At 42.2% G+C, this 23451-nt stretch overlaps 1 protein-coding gene across 8 annotated transcripts in view; it reads right to left on the bottom strand.

Annotated features, from left to right (window-relative positions):
* Tpk1 (thiamin pyrophosphokinase 1) overlaps window positions 1-22629 on the bottom strand; it is a 372724-nt gene extending 350095 nt beyond the window's left edge. For 3 of the 8 annotated variants that reach the window (XM_029557024.1, XM_029557018.1, XM_029557022.1), the window contains exons 1-3: window positions 22148-22162; window positions 5572-5719; window positions 3947-4031 (exon numbers count right to left, since the gene is read on the bottom strand). In XM_029557024.1, the coding sequence (XP_029412884.1) occupies window positions 3947-4001 (55 nt within the window). In that variant the 5' untranslated portion in view covers window positions 4002-4031; window positions 5572-5719; window positions 22148-22162. Of the gene's footprint in view, window positions 1-3946; window positions 4032-5571; window positions 5720-22147; window positions 22210-22508 lie in introns of those variants that run through there. The other 5 variants (XM_017794791.2, XM_008854799.3, XM_029557020.1 and 2 more) reach the window with 4 other exon arrangements.
* Between the last annotated feature and the right edge of the window lie 822 nt (window positions 22630-23451).

Below are 23451 nucleotides of genomic sequence, written 5' to 3' on the forward strand. Positions count from 1 at the left end.
GCCCACAGCTGGGGGTATACACACACACACACACACACACACACACACACACACACACACACACACACACACACACACACACACAGGGCCAGTGATATAGCTCAGTGGGTAAAAGCACTAGCTATGCAGACCTGACGACCTCAGTTTGTTCTCTAGAGTCCACAGTGCAAGAACAGAACAGGCTCCAGAAAGCTGATCTCTGACCTCCACACCTGCCCCACACCTCCATACAGGCACACACCCCGCACACATAATCATAATAAATTAAATGTCCATTCTCATATTGCCACAAACCGCTCCATTAAAAAGAAATAAATGGAGAGGGAATGGCTCTTCCTTACAAGGAAAACCCCAGTTAGGCAGTGTAAAACGGAAGAAGGGAATAGAATTGCTGTTCGCTGCATGTGCAAACCTAGTCTCCAACAAAAACTGTGGAGCCAAGATTTGAGGAGAGCAGCACATGTTCGTAATTTCAAAGTATCAACTTGAAGATATTTATTAAATACAGAAGAAAAAACTTTATAGTGGAAAAACCTGGGAGATGTGCCCACTGCACCAGATATGAATTTCAACTGTGCCAGCCCATCAACAGCATTCAGAGGACGCTCTGCAAAGGGGATGTCATGTCTGTGGTATTCCCACCAACCAGCATATTACCTAATTATAGAAAAAGACAGCACAAAGTGGAGGGACGTCTACAAAGGTAACTGAACACACCCTTCAAAAGTATTCAGGTCAAAGACTTGGAAAGGCGAAGATATAAACCAGGAAATGCAATCTGAGCTCCTGCATTAGATTCCAGAACAGAACATGGACATTACAGCAGACAAACTAGTGGAAACTGAACTGTTTTTAGGTTAGCCATACTGTCCCAATGATAGTTCTTTCTGTTTTGTTTTTGTGGAGTTTTGGGGGGTTGGGTTGGGCATGGTTAGGTAGGGTTTGTTTAGGTCAGTTTGGTTTGGTGTAGTGTAGTGTGGTATGGTGTGGCTGGTCTGGTTTGGTTTTAAGATAGAGTCTCACTATGTAGCACTTACTGGTCTGAAACTCTCTATGTAGTCCAGGCTGGCCTTGAACTCACAGAGATCTGCCCGCCTATGCCTCCTGAGTGCCGGGATTAAAGGTGTGTGCCACCACACCTGGCCTCAAATAGTATATTTTAGTCCATGCTTATGTCATGTTAAAATCAGAGGAAGCTAGGTGTTAGGTATAAGGTAACCCTACTGTTTGTGAAACATATTTGTGATTTTTAAAAGGAAGATATTTAATAGTAGCTAAATACATTGTGAACCAATCAAAGGTAGGATAAAATGTACACACTCCACAAGACTGATTGACTGATTTCATGAATGTCTACACAGTGTGTAGCAAGGCCGCAAACCACTCTATTACGTTGTTGTTCTCCAATTAGCCATCCCCTAACATGCAAACCCTGTACACATCTAGTTCAAGGCTTGGTCATGGGTTTGCTTTGGCTAAGGCAACATTAGCTAGCATGAAGTGACCAGGAAGCCAAGATGTGCTTTCCTAAAGGGGGTTACTCTGCTGATATGTACGTTCTTAAAACTCATAGAAAAGAGGTTCAGATGCCATCCTGGAGAGACTGTGTAGGAAGGATGGATGCTCAACTGGGTCCACACACAAGGCACCTTGCACAGGCCAGAAGATAGCATCTTGGACATTCTAACTGCAACAGGTAGCAACTGGCACAGAAAAGGAAACTCCCCATTCAGCCCAGTTTGCACAATCACACATTGTTTACGTCACCAAGCCAATGGGTGATGGACACATAAAACAGTGAGTGATTTATAAAAGGCTTATATGTATGTAAGGTACTCTGCTTCAAAGGGCAAGAAACTTAGTAACCTGGGAAGACTAAACTTATATGGTATTCTCTTACTAAAAACCACTTGAAATGCTGGAATTAGAATAAATAGCAAAAAATACTGGCCTCTACAAACATAAATGATCTAACACAAAGGAAAAGTGTGATCCAGAAGTTAACAAGAGAAAACTAAAGCCAGAATAGGAAACCCATGAGAATGTGCTATGTGGCCCCAGGAAAATGGGTAACTTAAATAGTCGTCACTCTCCTTAGTCTCCAGATATTTGGTCTGTAACACTTACCACAGGGAACATGGACAGGGATAAGAGTTCACATCACTACCCTCAGCATAGACAAGTACCCAGCTCAGTTATGGCACTATTCAATAAACACTGCCTTGTAGCTATCTAATTTTTCTAAACTCCCCTGATCATTCAAATTTGGCAGTCATTTTTGTTAATACATAAAGGGAAAAGTTAGAAATACAAAAGTGAACAAAATATCCTATAACAACAGAACCAAAAGTATGAAAGCAAGGTGCATCAGTTTCTGCCTGTAATTCCAGTTAACTGTGAGGCTGAGGCAGAGGACAGCCTGAGGCCAAGGCTGCAAGGCCAGCCTAGGGAATATCCTGCCTCAAAACATGTCCTAAACCACTATAAATACACACTAGGTGCTACACACAGACACACACACCACTATAGCCTTAGTAAGTATATTTACTAGTATCAGTAATACCAGCTGATGAAATAATGCAGTTATCTTTGCTCCTATGGAAGAAATACATACTCCTCAGTCGTGCTGTTTCTTGTGTACCTGAGCACTCACTCGTCAAGTTATCTATGTGCCTATCACTATCCAAGTTTTGGCGGCATGCCACTGTGAGGTCTGAGTACTTTAGCACATGATCAGACCCATTCAGTCTAATTACTGACCATAAGGACACATTACACAAAAAACACTGCATTAGGAAAGTTCAATACAGGTTGAGCACCCCAGGTAGGAGAATAAATTAAATAAGGTAACTTGGGACAAAGGGCAGCATCCATGAATCCTATTAGTAAATATTGAGGCCTCAGTCACTAGCTAAGTTCTAGGAGCAGGAAAATAATGAAGAGGACTTGGAGTGGTTAGACAGACTTCCAGATCCAGAGAAACTAGACCCAAGGATTACCACAAAAAGGCCTTCAACAGAAAGCAGGAATTGAGCTACTTCAGGTGGTTAAAGATCGCAAAATATTCCTGGAATCCTTCACCAGCAAGCCTCAGGCACTAGGCTGGAGTTCTGGGAATCCACCTGTGGCCACCCTCACAACACCCAGACTAGCCAAGTTCCTGTGAGTACGAGTTCATTTTCTCTGAGTAAAACTACACCCTATCCCAGAGCAGGGGATGAACTACCACAGCTCTAAACCAGTAATGATAACAGTCCGTTGTTATGAGAGGCCTCTAGAGCTGGCCCTGTGACCCCCATTCTTGCCACTGTAACATGAAACAAAATTCAACTATGTGGATCTAATTAGAAGAGCTTTTCTTTTCTGACATAAAGGGATGAGCCAGGCTGGCATGACCATTTCTTAAATCCCTCTACTCTTTTCTTTCCTCTTGGAACGTATTCTTTCCTCTTGGAATGTGTCCTTGATGCCAAGAGTTATAATAACCACCTTGCTTCTGGGAGGCAGAGGCATGGAGGCAGCAGCCACCACAAAAGGGCTGATGGGCACAGAAACAGGCCTGAATCACACCCCATGGTGCCAATCACCAACCATCTATCACCACCTCCAGACATCTTACCATTTACAAAAAATAAGCTGATTGTTTAGCCTACTGTGAAATGAGCTTCTCTATCACCTCCATCTAAACAAACTCCCAAACAGTGTACCATTTCCCAACTAAAGATGATGTTGGAGTGACTGACCTGGAAAAGAATGTGCTTAATGTGTTCTCAGAGAGAAGAGATACAAAGATTAGTAGGAAGGTAGGTATTCAATAAGAAAAATATAACTGCATCCAGCCACAGCCCGTCCCCCCCCACACACATACACTCAGCACTGTATTGTGGTAACCCATCAGGCTCTGCCACCAGACTGCATATATCTAAACCTTAACACTGTCACTTACTAGATGTGTGACCATGGGTAAGACAGGCTATGTCTCTGTACATCAGGATTCTCATCTTTGATGTGGGGGTAACAGTGCATTCCTCCTAAGAATGATTATGAGAAACAAACACACATAAAAAAGACAGCAGTTTGAATACCACAAGTGCTTAGTAAATACTGGTGATCGTCTTGGTCATTCAAACATAAATACATTAAAATCAGTATCACAGTTTGTACAGTTTAAATATGACTCAAACCATGGGGTACAAGGAACATAAAATTCCTTACAGAACTCAGACATCTCTGAAGTGCTCTTGTCTCTACAGAGCAGTGTTTCTGCATCTGCTAATAGCTGCATGGGGCAGGAACTCCGAGATGCCATAAAAATGATTCAATTTCACAACAAGAAGATTGACTAAGCATAAGCCATTTACACTTCAAAACACAGTGGAAGGGCAAAAGTGTAATGTCAGATTGTATCTTAAGTACTGATTGTCTTACCTGGCAAGTGGAAACAATAACTCATCTCCTAACAGTAATAGAAAGGTCAAATTTATGATACGTTTCAAGTACCCACGCTTGAAAGGAGTATGCCATATGCATACTCCTTTCATGGCTATCTAACACAGTCCAGAGTACACTTGAGAGGGCTGTCATTTCTATGAATGTCATTAGCATGAGCCAGTCAGCATGCAGATTCCCTTCACCTGTGTTTTTCTAACCAACAGGAATTACTGCAGGCACACATTAGCACATCCACTGAAACCCGGAACACTTAATTCAAGTGAGTTGATAACAGGCAAGAGAGAACTTTGAGGAACCAATTGTTCCTAGGGTAACAGTAATTGTGGATCAAGACAGCAGAAATTAAAGAAGTAAATGTTTGCAGTTTAAAAAAAAAAAAAAAAAACTGCATAAAGTTCCTAAGCGGACTTTGCAAACCCAACTTCTCCAGTGCTGAAAAGTACTTCAGAGCCTTGGGTGCTGACCTCAAGTTCCCATTATCCTTTCATTCTCCCGAGTCCTTGTGGATTCCTGGGGTTTCCACATCAGTGTCCCTTCTGAGCTCTACTTACATCAGCTTCTGTTACTCCTCACCTACCCCCAATGCATGCTTATTTCCAAATTTCAGTCAGAAAGCTGTTTTAAAATTTTAGGAATAAAGGGAAAAAAATCAGAGATCACTGTTGACAGTGGTCTGGAAAAAAAATTTACTTTTAGAGTTAAAAAGTAATACTTAGCTCATGGGATACAGTTCCAGGAATTAAAATGAATACAGTTATATAATTGTTAAGCCAGGGATGGTATTGTATACCTTTACTCCCAGGCTTCCAGGACTTGGGAGGTAGTCAGGAGGATCTCTGTGAGTTAAAGTTCAGCCTGGTCTACACAGCAAGTTCCAGGCCAACCAGGGCTACATAGTGAAATCCTATCTCAAAACAAACAAAAACTTAGTGAACAAAAACTATGCAACTCTTGCCTTAACGTAACATTATTATCTATTCATTTCCCTGTCTTAGAAAAAGGGAAACACATACATACCCAGGGAGCCCCAGAGGTTGTTTCCCCTTGTCCCCTGTACCCATTTCTGGCTCAGCATCTCAGAGCTAAAGAACAGACTGAATTGGCTTCTGAGAAACACACCTGCAAGTTCTCAGTGTTACAGTCAGTCACCAGAATGTTCCAGCAAATCAGTAGAGAATTCTTCTGGGATGCTTTGCAATGCAATCCTGTCTTCCTGGAGAAGGTGCCTTCTGCTGCTTCTCTGTGGGTATGTGCTGCCCCAGGGACACTATTTAAGAACCACCACATTAAAAGGGGCAGAAACATCTGTGTCCACGCCAACTTCCCGTGTTGCTATGAAGTCTCTGTGCTCCACTTTGAGGTACATTTTTATGTATAATACTCACACAGCTTGTAATAGATCAGTTAATCCATCTTTCAAACTCACAGTGAAATTGGTAGAATTTAACTGACAGTGAAGCATAATTTTCAAAGAGTAAATCCTGGCTTTCCTACAAATACACAGTGAACACATGCCATTGATTCTATTCGTCAAAGAATGAGGGTGTTAGCACACACAAATGTATGGTGGTAGGCAAAGAGTACTCTGAAATCCAGTTCCTGACTTATGCACAAGAGGTGAATAAAGTAGCATACTATAAGGACAGCTCCCCAGCTAAGCACCAAGACACTCAGACCTCCAGGGATTAACAGGAACACTGTAAAAATGAATACGCTATGCTGTAGACCTAATGAAAAGAACTCTTAGGGGGTTTTTGACCCTAGTGGGCCCATGAAAAAGTTACTGAGATAGAATACTATAAACTGGTTGTTTAATTAGCTATATTATCATAGAACATCTGTTCTTCAGGGTAGAAATCAATTACATGCCCTCTGCACAAAATGTGTTTGCAGTATTAAGAATAGGAACACTTGTGTAACTATTAACTTTCACTACCACAGCCTTCTAAAAGTTTATCTAGGGAAAGAAAAAGGAGTGTACCCCGAATAGAATCATTTCAGTGGCCACTAGACAATCCCAGCGCTGCACTGAAAGGACACTTAGTAATCACTTCTGTTCATTTTCAAACCCTGAATGACTTTCCTAGCTTGGATTATCATACTACCTCCAGTAAAACAGTCTTATGAGATAAGAGCTGGGAACCAGAAGCAACTTCCATGAATACTTCCATCAAATTTTGCAAAGATGAGCTGGGGACGTAGCGCAGTTGATAGAGCACTTCCTTAGCATGTAGGAAGCCCTGAGTTAACCCCTAGCTCTGCATAAACTGGGGGTAGTGGTGCATAGCTGTTTTCCCAGCACTCAGGAGGATCAGAAATTAAGTTCTAGATCAGGGGGATACAAAAACAGCTCATTCTATAAACTGCTTGCTGTATAAGCATAAGGATTCACATTCTGATCCCCAGCACCCACATAAAAACCCAAGTGTGGCTGCACTAGCCCCGATGCTCAGGTGGAGGAAGGTCCCTGGGGGTCCCTGGGGCTTGGTGGCCAACTTGTCTAGCCAATCGGTGAGATCCAAGTTAATGAGAAAGCCTGTCTCCAACAGGACAACAGAGGATATCCAATATTAACTTCTGTCTACATCTGTACACACATATGAACATGTACACATATACCATATGTACACATCTAAAAAATTAAAAAGGTTACTATATTACACATCTAAAAAACTAAAAGGGTTCAAGATCAGGACCAGCTTGGGCTATGAGGCCCTGTCTCAAAAAAAAAGATTTACAAAGCATCTATTCCAGTAAGGGCACAAGAGGAGAGGAGAGACACTAACTGGATAGTCAACTTGAGTCACCGTTGTCTGGGGAGTCAGTGGTAATACACACTAGAAGCTCAAGAGGCTCACATGCTTTCTTTCCTAATTCCATTCCCAGAAATATACACTTAGTATATAATCAAATGTGCACTAAGATATGCAAATACTGCAGTGTTGATTTTGAGAAGTAATTTTAGCTATTCCTACTTAAATATATCTTTGCAGCATCATTCACTATGCTCTAAACCCTCTTCCTGTGATTCAGTGTTTCCTCTCTGATGTCCTGATCATACTGCACTCTGATCTGCTTGCCCCAGTGCTCTGTTACCTCTGTGAAGGTTTGGACCATGTGTTCTTGCTGCAAGCATCAGATATGCTGTCACAGGCATGTGAGTCTCAAGATATTGGCTGAATGAATAAAATGTTAAGCAGCCTAACACACACACACACACACACACACACACACACACACACACACACACTCCTTCCACACAGATGAAGCAATGATCACAAGAGGCGATTCTGAATGCACTTTCAGACAGCAATGATGTGAGTTTGCACACGTATTTTCAGAGTCCTGCTCCACCAAAGAAGAGAAGGAGGAAGAATCAGAGAGTTTTATTGACTTCAAACTTCAGTAATCTTCAAAGAACATTCCCCAAATCAGCATCATGGGTTCATTTAACAAGATGCCCTCATCAGAGAAAAGACTAAAAATGTCACCACTTTCTTGGATATTGAACCCATTTGAGAGAATATACTCATTCACAGATGTCAACTGCCTACAAAGAAAATTTATAAAACATCTTCTGGTTAGTGTTTCCAGAACAACTTTTGACTTAACACCTGCTATTAGTTACTTTGACATCCCTGCGTGCGCGACACCTGACAAAAAAAAAACTTGAGGAACGAAAGATTTATTTTGCTCATTTTCAGAAATGTCAGGAAGAGCTTGGTGAAGCAAAGAAGTCCCCGCTGCAGCACAGAAGCGGGGGGAAGGATGCCAGCTGACTTTCTTTCCCCTTTATTCTCCCTGTGCTACCTCCCATCCATGAGGTGGTGCTACACAAAGGGTAAATCTTACCCTCGGGTAATCCTCCAAAATGCACACACAGACACACCAGTGGTACTGCACCAATCTACTGGGTGAGTCTAAACCCAATCATGCTGGCCATGTAGATTATCATCACAATGCCCAAATTTTAGAATGAAAGTATTTCCTAATATATTAGTTCTTGACTACTGATTACATATGAAAATTTTAGATTTCCCAAAGCACCACCAAATAAAAGTATATGTGGAAAGCCTCACATTACATCCCTAACAAACACACTGACAGTATCAAATTACATGCAGCTATCCTGAGATGTGCACTAAGCACTCACAGAGAGAGTCATGGGAGATGCTGCTGGAGCAGAGGAAGGCATCACCATATCTCACTCAAAGGAGAAAGGTCCTCTGCCATTGTGTTCATGACCATGCATTTCTACAGACAGTAATAAACTTCAGAAAGTCACTAAGCCTCTAAAGAGTCACTTATTGCCTGCTCTGTGTGTGATTTAACATCCTTGTAACTTTCAGAATGCACAAACAGACCCCTAAGCTTCCAGCAACCTAAAGGCTAAGAATGTCATCATGTAACCCGAGAGGCGTACAACAGAGACTTCACCACTGTGCTACAGCCTACCTGATATTCCACCAAAGTGTTTGAAAAATGTCTTGATTTGCTACGTTTTTTTGTTGTTCTGTTACTATAAAAACATCATAAAACTGTTACCACATTGAAACATGGTGTTTGGGGTGATCTGAATTCTTACTCCCAGGCCACGGCACTCCTACTTGGTTCCAGAATATGCAATCTCTTATTCCTTCTGAGGTGAAAGCTGTGTTTTTACATGGACATCGGCAAAGAGCGAACACTTGGATATGTTGAAGTACAGCAACCAGAGCCTCCTCGAGGAACACAGAGGCAAGCACATGGAGGCACAGCGGGGCCTGTGAGGTCTCCTTCCCACACCTGAGTCACAGCTCACAGCACTTCAATCCGGGAAGAAACTACAAGGGGATTCTCCTACTTGGAAAAAGGAAAAAAGAAAAATTTTTCATCTGTGATTGGGTCAGGAAACCAAAAGCTCACACATGACCCAAGAGTACATCAAAAGTTTAAATTTGCTGAGAGTCATAAAAACAAAGGAAACTATTCTTGTTGAAAAATGAGTAGCTTCAAAAACAGAGTGATACACAGGATTACTTTTACAATGAAATCCATTTGCTTGAGCATCTGTTTGCTACCTACAAAGAATAACCCTTTCCAGTGGATTTAACCAAGAAAAGTACAAATAATAAAATTCCCTTGATGGGAACATAATGCACAATCTCTTAGTTTGCCTAGAAGGCCTCAAAAGACACCTGCTGTTAATGCATCAAAACCTACAGATGTTTTCCCCTCCCTTTTGCTTTCTTTGGGGGGGGGGGATAGTAATGATTAAGCAATATTAAAAGTGCCCCCAGAGGTCTGTCTTATATTTTCAATCATTCCAGTTAAAGGAATGATTCCTTTAGTTTCCAAAGGCATGCAGTCATCAAAATACTGATATGAAAAGATGAGCGAACCCCAAGCTTGAGTCGTGATGTGGCTCTGTAGCACTGTACTTGCGCCCCGAGACTGACTACTAGACGAAGGAGACTGACTCTAGATGATGTGGAGAAGCAAGTAGAAAGTAATGAGACATTACTTAAGGCAAGGGAAGCAATTTGGCAATGAACAATCATACATGAACCATAAATGTTGTTATCAGATATAATGAAACTAATTAAAAGTACAAAAAAAGGTAAATACAAGAAAATCAAATCCAATCCAGGGAAAAATTAAACTACAGTACACACACAAAGTGAAGGGCAATTGTGGCAGAAAGTCTTAGCATACTCTAGATAAACTGAAGGGTACAAAGGAAGAAAGCCAACAACCACCAGTTCTACAGCAAGGAAAGGGTCAGCAAAGCAGCAAGTTTCCAAGGAATATTCCAGACTTGAGGAGCACATGGGAAGGATCTGCTATTTGGTGGAGAAGTGAAATAGTAATAAAACCTACTAGAGCTATTCCCTTGACAAGAAAGTACCACAATCCTTAGGCAGTAACCTTGGCAAGAGGCTTATTTGCCATTCCAAAAAGAGATGAGACTTTCTTCCTAAAAGGTTTAAAAAAATATACGCAAGTTAGTTCTAAGAACCAAAGTAAGAACAAGAGAGAAAGTGGTCAGGCAGTTTTAGGTTCCAAAAGCAAGCCCTTCTCATACCTATCCTTGGCCAGAAGCCAGAAATGTCCTTGGTTCTGTCTTGACCAGAGGCCAAGAACTCCAGAAAGGAGCTGCGGTGCTGACCCCATTACTGGTTTTCTTCCCTTATACAACCTAAATGAGTATCTTGTCTGGAATCTAGAAGTGAGAACGCGACCCCAAATTGCTTCCCTTGCCTTAAGTAATGTCTCATTACTTTCTACTTGCTTCTCCACATCATGGCTAGGCCAACAGGACTGACCAGCTCATCTCCCAATGCCTCAGCCCAGTTTCCACCATTACTCTGATGACTAGAGCCACTGCTCTGAAGCAGCTCTGACGGACAGTGAAGCCACTGCTCTGAAGCAGCTCTGACGGACAGTGAAGACACTGCTCTGAAGCAGCTCTGACGGACAGTGATCTGGTTCGGTACCTTCGTTCTCCAAGATAGGCACAGCTGAGGACGAAAGCCTCCCTGGCACTCGGGGCTCCCTTCTCCCCCATTTCAAAAGCAAGCATCCTACTTCAATGTAAACAACAGAGCCATGTTGACACTGGGAGCCAAGTAAGCAGAAAATACCTTTCTCTGGGGTTGGCCTTGGAGAAGGAATATTCTTTTATTTTCTATAAAGTTCAATACAAAGTTATGAGGCTATTTTTCATGGATCAATGAACCAAAATTTCATTGATAAATGAAAACAAATGAAAGAATTAACCCTTGAAACTCTAAAGTCCATCAGCTCATCTTTTAGAATATCCTAGCTAGATCCTGACAAACAAAATACACAGTCAATAGGAAGCAGCCTTGGTAAGAGACGTATTTGTCATTTGTGATAAATTATATCAAAACTAAATGTACATCAAGTTTTTCCGATGAAAATTTAGCACCTAAACTGAGCTGTGACAGAAAAGTAAAGCCCACCTCCTGAAGTCTGGGGTTTAGAACCAGAAATGTAAATGCTAACATTAATAACTGTTTACATTAACTGTAAGTTAAAGCAACATTTAGAGATCCCAATTTAAATAAGTTGTAAAATTAACCCTTTTGGTTTTGAGACAGGATCTTACTACATAGACCCCTGGCTGGTCTCAAACTCAGAGATCTGCCTGCCTCTGTTTCCCAGGTGCTGGGATCAAAGGTGCAGCAGAGGCCCACATCAGTGGCCAAGCAATCTTGGATTGGAATGAAGAACCAAAATAAATCTTACTTCTTCTTTATTTCTATGCTAGGCAGTGCTCTACCGTGAGCACATCCTTTTTCTTTTCAAGCATTTGTCACAGTGTCAGAAAGCTGACAGGAAGGGTTGTCCCTTTTCCTGCAAATACAAAAACTGCAAGGCCTCTATCATGACAGAGATTGTTTGGCCAAACTGAAGTCAGGCTCTGAACCTTCTGATAGGCCTATTAGGAACCCTGCTAAGCCATATTACCCCAGTCCTCATCCTCAACATCCTATGGGGCTCTGTATCCACTACCATCCCATGGGCAGATGTCTGCTGAGCCTAGACTGTCCTCAGCAAGGATCCTGCTAGAGTGTTTTAAATAAAATCCCCTTGGCACCTGATGATTCCCCTCAGGAACTTCCCACCCACTGACTGCCCATCCTGCTCCTTGGCTATTAAGTCCCAATTGATCATGCTATAGTCAATGCTGAGAAAAATCTCTCATGCACACTGGCATGTCCTGATTGTAGGGGCCCCTGTACCCACTTCAACGGTCCTAAATAGAGACTTTCTTACTGTGCTTTAGTAAGTAGCACTGGACAACATTTCTTTAACAATGGATTGGATATTCAGGAGGTGTTGAATGAACAAACCTTGAAGAGACATGTATTGCACCTAAGACAAAAAAACTGTTTATCCACATATGAACTCTATTCTACTGCAGTGACATTAAAAACTTCCTTATTTCATAATAATGGGAATACAGGTGTCCCTCAACTCACAACACATTATGTCCTAATTAAAACCACATAAGATGAAATATGTTTAAGTCAAAAACATGTTTAGTATATAACGTACAAATATCACAACTCAGCCACAGAATGCCTGTAGAGCACAAGCTGTTTAACAGCTGTGGCTACTGTGAGCTAAGGCTGACTACTGGATTGGCATGTCCTCCAAGAGAACTAGAGAAAGTCACCCCTCCCACCCAACTAGTCAGCTTCAATCGCATGAGGGGAGGGTCTAAGGACAGATGCTGAGGGAACAGGAAGCAGTGGTCACCATCTTGGCGGGGCACCAGCAGGCAATGGCAGTGGCCAGATCTCAAAAGCTCAGAGATGTATGGGAAAGGGCAAACAGGTGTCCATGCCTTTGTAAGTGACCCCCTCCTGGATATCATAAGCTTTGTTGGCAAGTCCAAATAAATATCTTTATTCCCCAAACGGTAGCTTAGAATGCCTTGCGCCATTTTTTTTCAGTCAGGCGTGAGGACAACATGGGCCCTAGAGCTGAGAGAACATGTGTGAGGCTCTCCCAGGAGAGAATTTGGTGTTACACTGACCACTGCTACTCAGATCATGAGATCTGATTGCTAGCTAGCCCAACATCACATTCAAAGTTCAAATTATGGCTGAATTGTGTCTCCCCAAATTACTTATGTTGATGTTCTAACTAGGAATTTAGCGGTCATCAGAAAGACCAAGAGAATGACCTACAGGAGAAACCAAACCAAATCAGGACACCCACAATTGTGAGAAAATAAAGTTCTGTTCTTGAAGTAATCAAGCCTGAGTTTACGCTATCCCTGCCTAGCAACTTAGTGCATTGTTACAAATGCTTAAAACTTGTTTTCTAATTTGGGGGGGGGGGGGGGGGGGGGCCGGAACTGCCCACATCGCCCCGCCCCTGGGAAAGAAGCTCCTTGCCCTCTTCCCCCCTGCTTCCTGCCTTGGGTGGGGGAGAGTTCAGAGGTCACCCAGTGCCCCCAGTTTGCTGGATGGCCGAATGGGTGAAGATGGGCCCCTCTGCGCGATGCCCGCCTTCCCATCCACTTCGGGGGGGGGTGCGTGTGCACATGAATACAGATATCCAAAGAGGCCAAAGGTACAGTTATAGGCAGTTGTGAGTGGCCTCATGTGGGTGCTGGGAACTGAACTCTGTCCTCTGCAAGAGCAGCACTTGCTCTCAACTGCTAAGCCATCTCTGCAGTCCCATGTCACAAATACTTAGAATGTTCCAATAATGGAGTGAATTTTTGTCTTTAAACTCAAGTTATAGAAACAGGAACAATACAGTCCAGACACTCAATAGTCACATGTGGCCACTGGCTCCTGTACTGGAGAGCACAGATCTGGAGGACAGACAAAACCAGAAACTTCTGACAACTGTACTAAGTTGGTTGTAAGGTGTGACTAAGAAACAGCTTTTGCTTACCAAAGCATTCCAACCAATACAAATGCACACAGCTCACATCACCCTATGTCATTCTTACTTTGATTTTCTGAGTAGGTTAAAGAAAGTTAACGTGTCATATATATGAATGTCATCACCAAAGGTTCGTGAAATGTCTGTTGCTGCGAAGTATAGAGAATAGAGGAAGGTGATCGGGACATGTTTACCATGCAAAGAGTGAGAATTCCGGTAGATGATCCAGGGATTCTTGAGGGGCCCTCAGTAACTAGAAAACATCAATATTACTACAGGTTTTATGATGCACTTTATGAATTTAATCAGGTACTTTCAATGGATACGAACTAACAAAATATCAGAAATACCATTAATACTATATTGAGTAAAGTATTTCAAGTCTTTACAACTCAAGCAAGAGTATGTTGTGTCCAAAATTACTAATTCCATGCATCTATAAATCATAGAGTTCAACATGCATGAAAGTACAGAATGTGAGTAACAAAAAGACCAAATATTCTCTTACCTAACTGGAAACACAGACTCAAATAAGCAGCAATCCCACTTGAGAATTAATCAGAAAAATATAAAGATTCCAGAGTTCAATAATCAGTATATTAAAGTTTATCTAGTACAAAATTCTAGTAAGACTACTTCACATTTGAATAATTTGAACACTTTTCTTTTGAGACATGGTCTCCCTGTAGTTCCAGTTGGCCTGAAACTCACTACATAGACCAGGCTGGCCTTGATCTCATAATCCACCTGCCTTTGACTACCTGGTGCTGGGATTAAAGATGTGCACCACCACACCCAGCTAGGCCTCTCCCTCTTAAACTTGCTTTAAAATATCTTAAATTGGTCCAGGGATTTAATGTTTAGATATAGTCTTAACTTGCATAAATAAATTAAGTCTCATGGGAAGGTCATGTGACAGAGTGATGAGGACATGTAACCCTCAAAGCTGCATCAGCATTACCCTGCTGAAACATCAGAATGATGCTGAGCACACAATGTCATGTAATGTTGGTTATTATGAAAATCTGTAATACAATTATGCTGACTGGATCAAATGTGCATTAATAATACTTAAAATGGTAATTAAGTTTACAATAAACCTCAATAATGGTGATTCAATTAGAAGAAAGCACTCCCAAGAGCATCATGCTCACAGGAATATTTTTTAAATTTAAAAGTCTATAATCTTTTTGCAAAGAAATGAAAAGTGATCAATAAAAGACTTATTAGCATAAAATTTATTTATGAAGGCCGATTTACTCGAGAAACAAAAATGGAATTTTTAACTCAAATTATCCTATTTCTGAAGTGAGTTATAGGACATCAAATCGCTGTACTTTTTATTCTATCAGATTCATTTAAGACTTATGTAAAAGCTTTATTTAAAGTATCAACAATGTCAAGGGAAATTAAAAATCTGAGGCATAACTACACTAGATTCAAAAAGACCAGATCAAACGCACAGGCTGTCCTTGCTGAAGACAGCACCTGGGGAAATGCACAGAACGATGGGGAAATTCAAATATGGACAAGTGTCAAAAAAGTGTGAGATACGGCTAAGCAGAGTCATGAATCGAATACAACAGCTTACATTATGCTCCCATTTTTGTTTAAAAGTAGCTTAAGTGCAAATTTATACGTAGCAACCACCTGGAGGAGCATAGACATAAATGCAAATTACACATGCATACATACACTGTTAACAGCAGTGGCCTCTGTGGGGTTGAGGTATGGGTTTTGTTTTGAGCAGATGGAACTTGGGACCTTATGAATTCGAAGCAAGTTCTCTGCTGAATACGTGGCCCACTCATCTTTGTTTCTGTATTCTCACTCTCTGTAATGGGTATGCTACAGTTGGGTCTAATTTAAAGGTCCACTGTGATAAAAGGCTGGGCTCATAGGATATCGCTACTGTTGAGGTGGCATAACCCTTTACTAGGTGAGGCATAGTGGGAGGGAGGTACTTAGGTAAGGGGCTATGCCCTCAGAAAGGACTGTGGGACCCTAGTGTCTCCTTCTGCCCTGTGATGACGATGTGCCTGCTTGCCTGTCACAAAACGGGCCACCATCCTCTTAACAGAGGCCAAACCAATGCTGCACTGCCTATTCTTGAAGTTTGAAACTCCAAAACTGCAAGCGAATGAACTCTCTTTACTCTCAAATAGTCTGTGTCATGTATTTCATTAGTCACAAAAAGCTAGTACAACATACATTGCAAAATGTATTAATTTTTTAAAAACTCCGTGTTTTGTTTGAAACAAGGCCCTACACCAAAGCCCAAGCTGACCTGAAATTCACTATGCACACAAGGCTGGCCTCAAACATAGAGCAATCCCCCTGCCTCTGTGTCGTAGATTCATCTCTGTTGCTGTGATAAAATACCCTGGCAAAAGGAACCTAGGGGAGAAAGGCTCTGGTCAGCTCCCAGCTCCAGGTACAGCTCATCGCTGCAGAATGTCATAGCAGCAGAAGCCTGAGGCAAATGGTCAGGTCACATCCACAGAGGAGCAGAATGGGACAAATGTGACAGTCTCCTTACTGTTTTAAAAGATTTGTACTGTTTTTAATTATGTGCCTTTCTGTGGGTATGTACCTGTAAGTGCAGGAGCCAGTACAAGCCAGAGGCAGCAAAGCCCTCTGGAACTAGTTATAGGTGGTTGTGAGCTGCCCAACGTAGGTACTGGAAACCCAACTCAGGTTCTCTCCAACAACAGTACTTGATTTTAACCACTGAGCCATCCCTCCAGCCCCTCTCCTTACTTTATTGTTGAAAAATATCAACACTGATGAAACGATCATGGGCCATCCAGATGGCTCTTAGGGTAAAGGACCTGCCACAAAGCCTGACAACCTGAGTTCAATTCCTGGAACCCACAAGTGGAAGGTAAGAACCAATGCCCAAAAATTGTGCTCTGATCTCCACACACACAAATATATGTGTACACACACAGACATACACACACATACACAAACAGAATATAATTTTAAAAGAACTGTATCCAGAATATATAAAGGACTCATAGGCATGCAAAAGCCCAGTAAAAGGTAGAGTAAGAACCTGTCTGACACTGGTTCTCACCACTCCAACAGCTATCAAAATACCTGAAAGCAAATCCTGAACCCATCACTCTTGAGTCCAGCCTTGGAAGACAAAAGAAAAAGAAGAAGAACCCAATAGAGGGATGCTTTTGGAAGCCCTTGTCAAGAAATTCCAATGGACTCTCATATGAACATTTGAAAATTGCCCTATTCTGACTTTTTTCTAGTTCTGTGTCTAGAACTTGTAATGCTAATTACTCTTGCCTTTACTTCTCCTTCACACCTCCCATTCATGATTCAAGGACTTTCTTCTCCCATTAGAGACAAGAGTTATGCAATTTGGGAGTCTTTTAGATAGACCCACTGAAGGGGTACCCCAATTGCCTCACCCTGTGTCCCTGTTCAGCCTGGAAGAAGCCAGAGCAGTCTGCGTCCTGATTCTCTATTGGCAATTTGGGTAACCTCTTCAGAGGATGGTGTGATAAGAATAGGAGGTAGGAATTGGCTAGGCAGTTAGGGTAAAAAGACCCCAAAGAAAAGTAGCCAGTTTCTTGGCTAAAAGTCAAAAGTATTTGGGACCTTTTATCTAATCCTTAAAAGATTTTAGGGTTACCTCTTCAGAGGGGGGAATGTTAGAGCAGGCAAAAGTCCATAAAAATAAATAAACAAATCAAAGAAGAAGAAAGAGTACATGAGTTACCAGAAAAAAAGTGATGGGAGATATGGGAGGAGTTGGAGGGGAGGGAGTGGGCATGGATTTGATCAAAACACCTTATAACCTTATACACATGTATGAAACTCTCAATTTTTTAAAAATATTTAAAAAAAAAAAAAAGAGGAAAAAGGGGGAATGATGGCCATTATGTCCATGAAACTGTGAACTCCTTCATCCAAAACTGTGAAAAGTATATGCGGTAATAATGTTTTTATGCTGCCAAGAACTGAGGAGCGCTCAGTCCCTCCCTGCTTTCCTTGGCTGCCTTAATCTAGCTGATCACTTATCACTCTGTGTGCAGGTGTAGCTAAGGGCAAGGCAACACTGTCAGCCAAGAACACACAGGACTTGTGCACCTCTGTGCTTTGACAACTCTTTCCTTGGACAGAAAAATCAGAGGTGCCGCCAATATAAATTTGATGCATGAATATTTACTGTTGTTTGTCTTTTCAATAAAGTTACAGGAGGACTTTAAAAAAACAAAAACCTGTCATACCTTGAAGTCTGGTCAACCCACCAGGCTTGACACCCCTAAAGAAGATTGATTCTCCCCCTCCTAGTAGATTGTCAACAGATCCTTGGTTACTACTGGGGCTTCTTATCCACCTCTCCTATCCATGCTGAATTAATACAATAAATAAATAAATAAATAAATAAATAAATAAATAAATAAATAAATAAATAAATAAGGTTGAAACCAAGTCATATAGGAGATGCAAACTAAATCACATACTAGCTCTGTATATCTATCAGAATAGCTAAAATTTCCAAGAATAACAATTCTAAAACCTAGCAAGGAGCATTCTAGGTAATCAGTTTAGCAAGAGCTAAGGAACACATACTGAAATTGGAACAAATGTTTACCCAACTAACCACTGGGTAGTTCACCTTAGCCTGGGACACAGAAAGTGAAAACCAGAACTTGGACAGGCAGTTAGGAGTCAGATCCTGAGGGCCCACAAGGCCAAGGTAAGATCTGGAAATGTGCCCTGACTCAATTTCATCATTCGCACATCAGAGCAAAGTTACACAATGTAGATGTCACAAACTCTTGTTCCTATGCAACAAACCCATACAGCATGTTACTGATGATCACAGGCAACTCCACTATACAGTGCACTCCTGGACAGAAGGCATCACATCTTTCACACTTGTGTAGCCCATAGTACCCAGTACCAAAGGAGGGGCACTAGCTGGTGGATGGTTCCTCCTGATCATGGAAATGCACACACAGCCTACCACCAAGTTTCATTTCTAGGAACTCAGCCTACTGACACACGCCAATAAATGTGCAAAAGTATTATGATCAAAGATACGCATTGCAGCAAGTAACAGTAAAAACTAGAAAAATCATGTCCTTTAACAAACACTAATTTGAATGTATACTGAAAATTTAAAAATAAAAAACATGGGCTAGGGGACGGGCTTATTTGGTAGAGTGCCTGCCTAACATACAAACTCCACATCTGAAGATTCATAACACAACAATGAGCTGGGCATGGTGGTGGCAAACACTTGTAATCCTGTAATCTCAGCACTCAGTAGGTATAGCTAGGAGGACCAATGTCCAATGCAAGGTCTGCTCAGCTACAGAAAAAGTTGGAAGCCAGCCTGAAATGAGAAACCCTGACTAAAAAAGAAAAAGAAAAAAAAGAAAAAAAAAAAAAAAAAAAAGAAACTTGAGATGTCTCTATATATGGTCCACAATAAAGAAGTCAGCAAAAAAGCAGGAGAAAGGAAGTGTAAAGGTCTCATTCTTCTAAGTTTAAGTACTTATACATTCAAACCCACAATTTAGAAGAACACATAAAGTTTCCTTTTCCCTTTGATGCCAGGAATGGAGCTCAGAGCCACACATGCAAAGCACATGCTCTACCACTCAGCTACTTATCCAGACAACACCTACATGTTTACATCACCTCTGGTAGGCAGAATGGGGTTTTTACTTCACAAACACTTTTATTTTATTTGGAAAGAAAAGGAACAAAAAGCACATACAGCATTTGAGTCACTGCCCCAAAATATTTATATATAAACCTATTTTATACACACACACACACACACACACACACACACACACACACACACATCTCCATTGTGTTTGAAATGAGTTAAGAATAGTTATTTCCAGGCAACTCAGTAAAATACCCATGCTCCAGGATACGCTTTATCTGTTTACTTGCAATCTAATGAAAGAATAACCTCCAACATTTGCTGAATTACCATAAAGACCCAGCAACTACTCTGGTCTCATAACTGTTCAGTTTAAAATATCTTGTATCTAGAGTCAATATAAACATGTCTGGGGCCCTTGTTTCAAGGCCAAAGCTAAAAAGGGACCGGACTCTCTACATAGTTGTATCTGTAGTAACAACAGGAAGAAACTCTAAGAACCACCCAGGGGCACTGGGTTCTGTCTCTACGGTTGTGTACTTGCCACAGGTATCACAATGTCACAGACCTTGCTCCAGTGTAAAACTTTGAAATGTTCATTCAAAACTAAAAGGCCAAGGCCTTCTGAACTGAGCCTCTGGTAAAACAAATTAAAAACACTGGACTTCCTTGTATACCATTCCAAAACTTCTTCCATCTCAGCACTGACCCTGAAATCCAGCAGCCCTCATTTTTTCTCAGACTTTACCACTGAACATAATAGCTTGTGGCAACTGAAGCGTGTGTTTTACATGTATTACTCATGTATACTCCCAATAACCCTGTGATGTACTTCTACTTTACAGATAAAAAAACTGAAATACAAGGTCAGAGAACCATTAAGTGGCAAGACTAAGATTTAAACCTCTCAGAGATTCTAATTCTTCAACATAATCTTATAGCACTCACCCAACTCTTAATTTCTTTCCATCTGGAAAACATTAGCACTCTTCAGAGGGTACCACTCTTCCATTTTAGTAACAAATGTGAAGAGCGACAGTTCATCTGTTTATTTTTGGAAATGATATTGGTTCTACCATCGTTGAATAATGAATATCTATTAAATTTAATTTGCAAGATGTTAATGCTTTATTAACTTCTGAAAAAGTTTACAGCAATAAGCACCACGCCTCATAACCAAGTCAAAAAACTGAGTTCTAATTCTCATTCTATCACTATTTTCCTTCACCTATAAGGTATAAAGGCATCAACAATGCACTATAGACACACAAGGGTGATTCCACAAGATTACACAGCCAAATGACACGGTAGCCCTCTTAACCTGTGCAGAGACATCCTGTCTTGTTCAAACAGCTGATAAAATCACCTAACCTTGCTTCTTAGAAAGCATCTCAGCCTTCAAAGGGAGGCATGACTACAGGTGTAAAGAAATGAGCATAGTGACTGACTAGAAGCTAGGAGTCAGTGTCACCAACCTTTATTCCTGCAGCCTTTGACAGTTTCCCCATCACTGCAATCAGGATGTAGAATTACTGATAAATTCAAATCAAATTCAAAGCCCTGAACAAAATCTCTAAATTCACATGCTTACAAAAAGCAAAGGCAAACACTGAAAAATGATGGTATTTATGAAACTGATGACCCAAAATTCTATACAGTGCAGACACAGTAAGCACTAATTGGAAAATAGGGGCTGGAGAGACAACTCAATCAGCACTTGTCCCAGCACTGGGGAGGGGGAGACAGGTAGATACCTGGGCCAACCAACCAGGCTAGCCTAATCAACGTGTCCCGGGCCAGTGAGAGACCCAGTCTCCAAATAATCAAAGTGGACAGCACCTAAGAATGACACCCAAGGATATCTGGCCTCCATACATATGTGTGCACATGGACCCCCCACACACACATACATTCGCACACACAAATTGTTAAACAAAAGTCTTACAAACATCACACACAATAAATGCAACTAATAAAACTCATTCCATATATTCCTGGGTAAAGTACAATACCTGTAGTCCCAGCACTTGGGAGGCAGAGGCAGGCGGATCTCTCCGAGTTCAAGGCCAGCCTGGTCTACATCATGAGTTCCAGGACAGCTGGGGCTACAGGGAGACCCTGTCTCAAAAAGACCAAAAAAAAAAAAAAATTCCAAATTTTAAAAGGTAATAATCCTTGGAGCTGCACATGTAGCTCACTGGCTGGGCATTTGCCTACTGTTCTCAAGGCCCTGGGTTCAATCCCTAGATCCAATGTTAATAATAATGAAAATCCTTAGTGTTGTGAAACTTTAGACATTTTATATAACCATTTATTAATCTTGTTCTAAATTCAGGTACTTTGAGATTAGAAATGCATAACTGACAGGCAGCTATGACCACCCTTATGTGCCCAGTGTCAAATGCCCCGCTCTGTTGGAGATGTGTTGAAGGTGTTACAGGGGTATGCTTCCGGGGCTTACATAGAGGACACAAGCTCCAGTCCTCCCAAAGACTCCATGGGCCAAAGCCTCATACTCAGCTTGCCTAACAGGGAAAAGAGCATGGAGATGGGGGAAAAACCCGACTTGCGGGCCCTCTGGGTCTGCGGGGCGGTCCCTGCGGGACTCGTGTGGACGATGCGCTAAGGATACAGTACCAGCGGGAAGCAGGGGCTCCAGCGGGGTAAAAAGACGCTCCATGGCGGGTTAGGGTTCTGCACTGGAAAGAAAAAGGTCTCCAGTTAGACTCTGCCGAAACCTAACCAGGCCAGTGCACTTAGGCTGCGGCCCCGCGGGAGGCCGGAAGGGTCGGGAGGTCGAGGCCAAGGTTTCAGGGCCCGTGACCAGAGCCGGGAAATGCCGCGCAGCAGCCCCGGCAGCCTCCACCCGGGGGCTGGGCAGCGAGGGGCAACATGTCTCCTTTTCCCTCCCTTCCCTCCTTTCCCTCCCTTCCCTCCCTACGCTCCAGCGCTCCCGAGCTCCCGCCCCTCCCACGGCCCCTGCCCGCTGCAGGCGCACCTACACCACGGCGGGAGGAGCCAGGAACCAGGAGAGCGCCGGCTGCGGCGGCACGGATAGGTCACTCGGTGCTCGACTGAGGGGCCTGGGACGCGCGGCGCTCGCGGAAGGAGGTGCCCGGCGCCTGCAGCCCCGCCCCTTCCGGACCCGCCCACCCGAGGCCCGGCGCTCCCCCTCCCCCTCTGGGTGCTCGGTGCCTCCAGGAGGCCGCTGGAAGCTTGCCCAGCCTTCTAGTGCACTTGCCCTCTCGCTCTCCCGCCTTCCAGCGCTCTGGAAACGGTCAGAAGATGCTTCCTTTGGAAACACTTCTAGGAAATCCTTCCAGATGAATCAGCACTCCAGCTGCGCGGCCTTTTCTGTTGCTAAGCAAACCTGTCTTCAAGAAAGTCCAAAAGTGTCCTCACCTGCTAATCCTCGACCTATGGACACAGACCTTAACCACCTGCATGCTGTTAAAGTCTGCTGGGCTCAGGCATGGGAACAGAGAGCTTTACATGTGCAAGGAAATCGCCACAAGAATTGAAGAACCCAAAATGACAACCCTAAAAGGTTGTTTAGCCCAGACTTCAAAAGCACACATAAAAAGATGCCTTTAAACTAAAAGAGTAACTTGAGATGCAGGGAAAATATGTTCACATGTAATACAACTACTTAGTCCAACACATAAGGAACTAAAAATCCATCAGTCTAAAGGCAAACTACTGAAATGATTGCCCAGGAGATATGACAAAAGTAGTAAAAATCAAACTTACACAATCAAAATGTATCTGCCAGTTTGTAATCACTGAGCAATTATGATGTTCCAGTCACTGTGAAGGGATTTTAAACTTTGGTACTATAAAATGGTGGTTGAAAGAGCAATCAATGAGCATTCATTGCATGTTTATACTGAAATCTTTTTACAATAGCCTTGAATGCTGCCTCTGTAGTTTTCAGAGCTGGC

Source organism: Nannospalax galili, unplaced genomic scaffold, assembly GCF_000622305.1.
Source record: "Nannospalax galili isolate Female #2095 unplaced genomic scaffold, S.galili_v1.0 scaffold1907, whole genome shotgun sequence".
NCBI lineage: Eukaryota > Metazoa > Chordata > Mammalia > Rodentia > Spalacidae > Nannospalax > Nannospalax galili.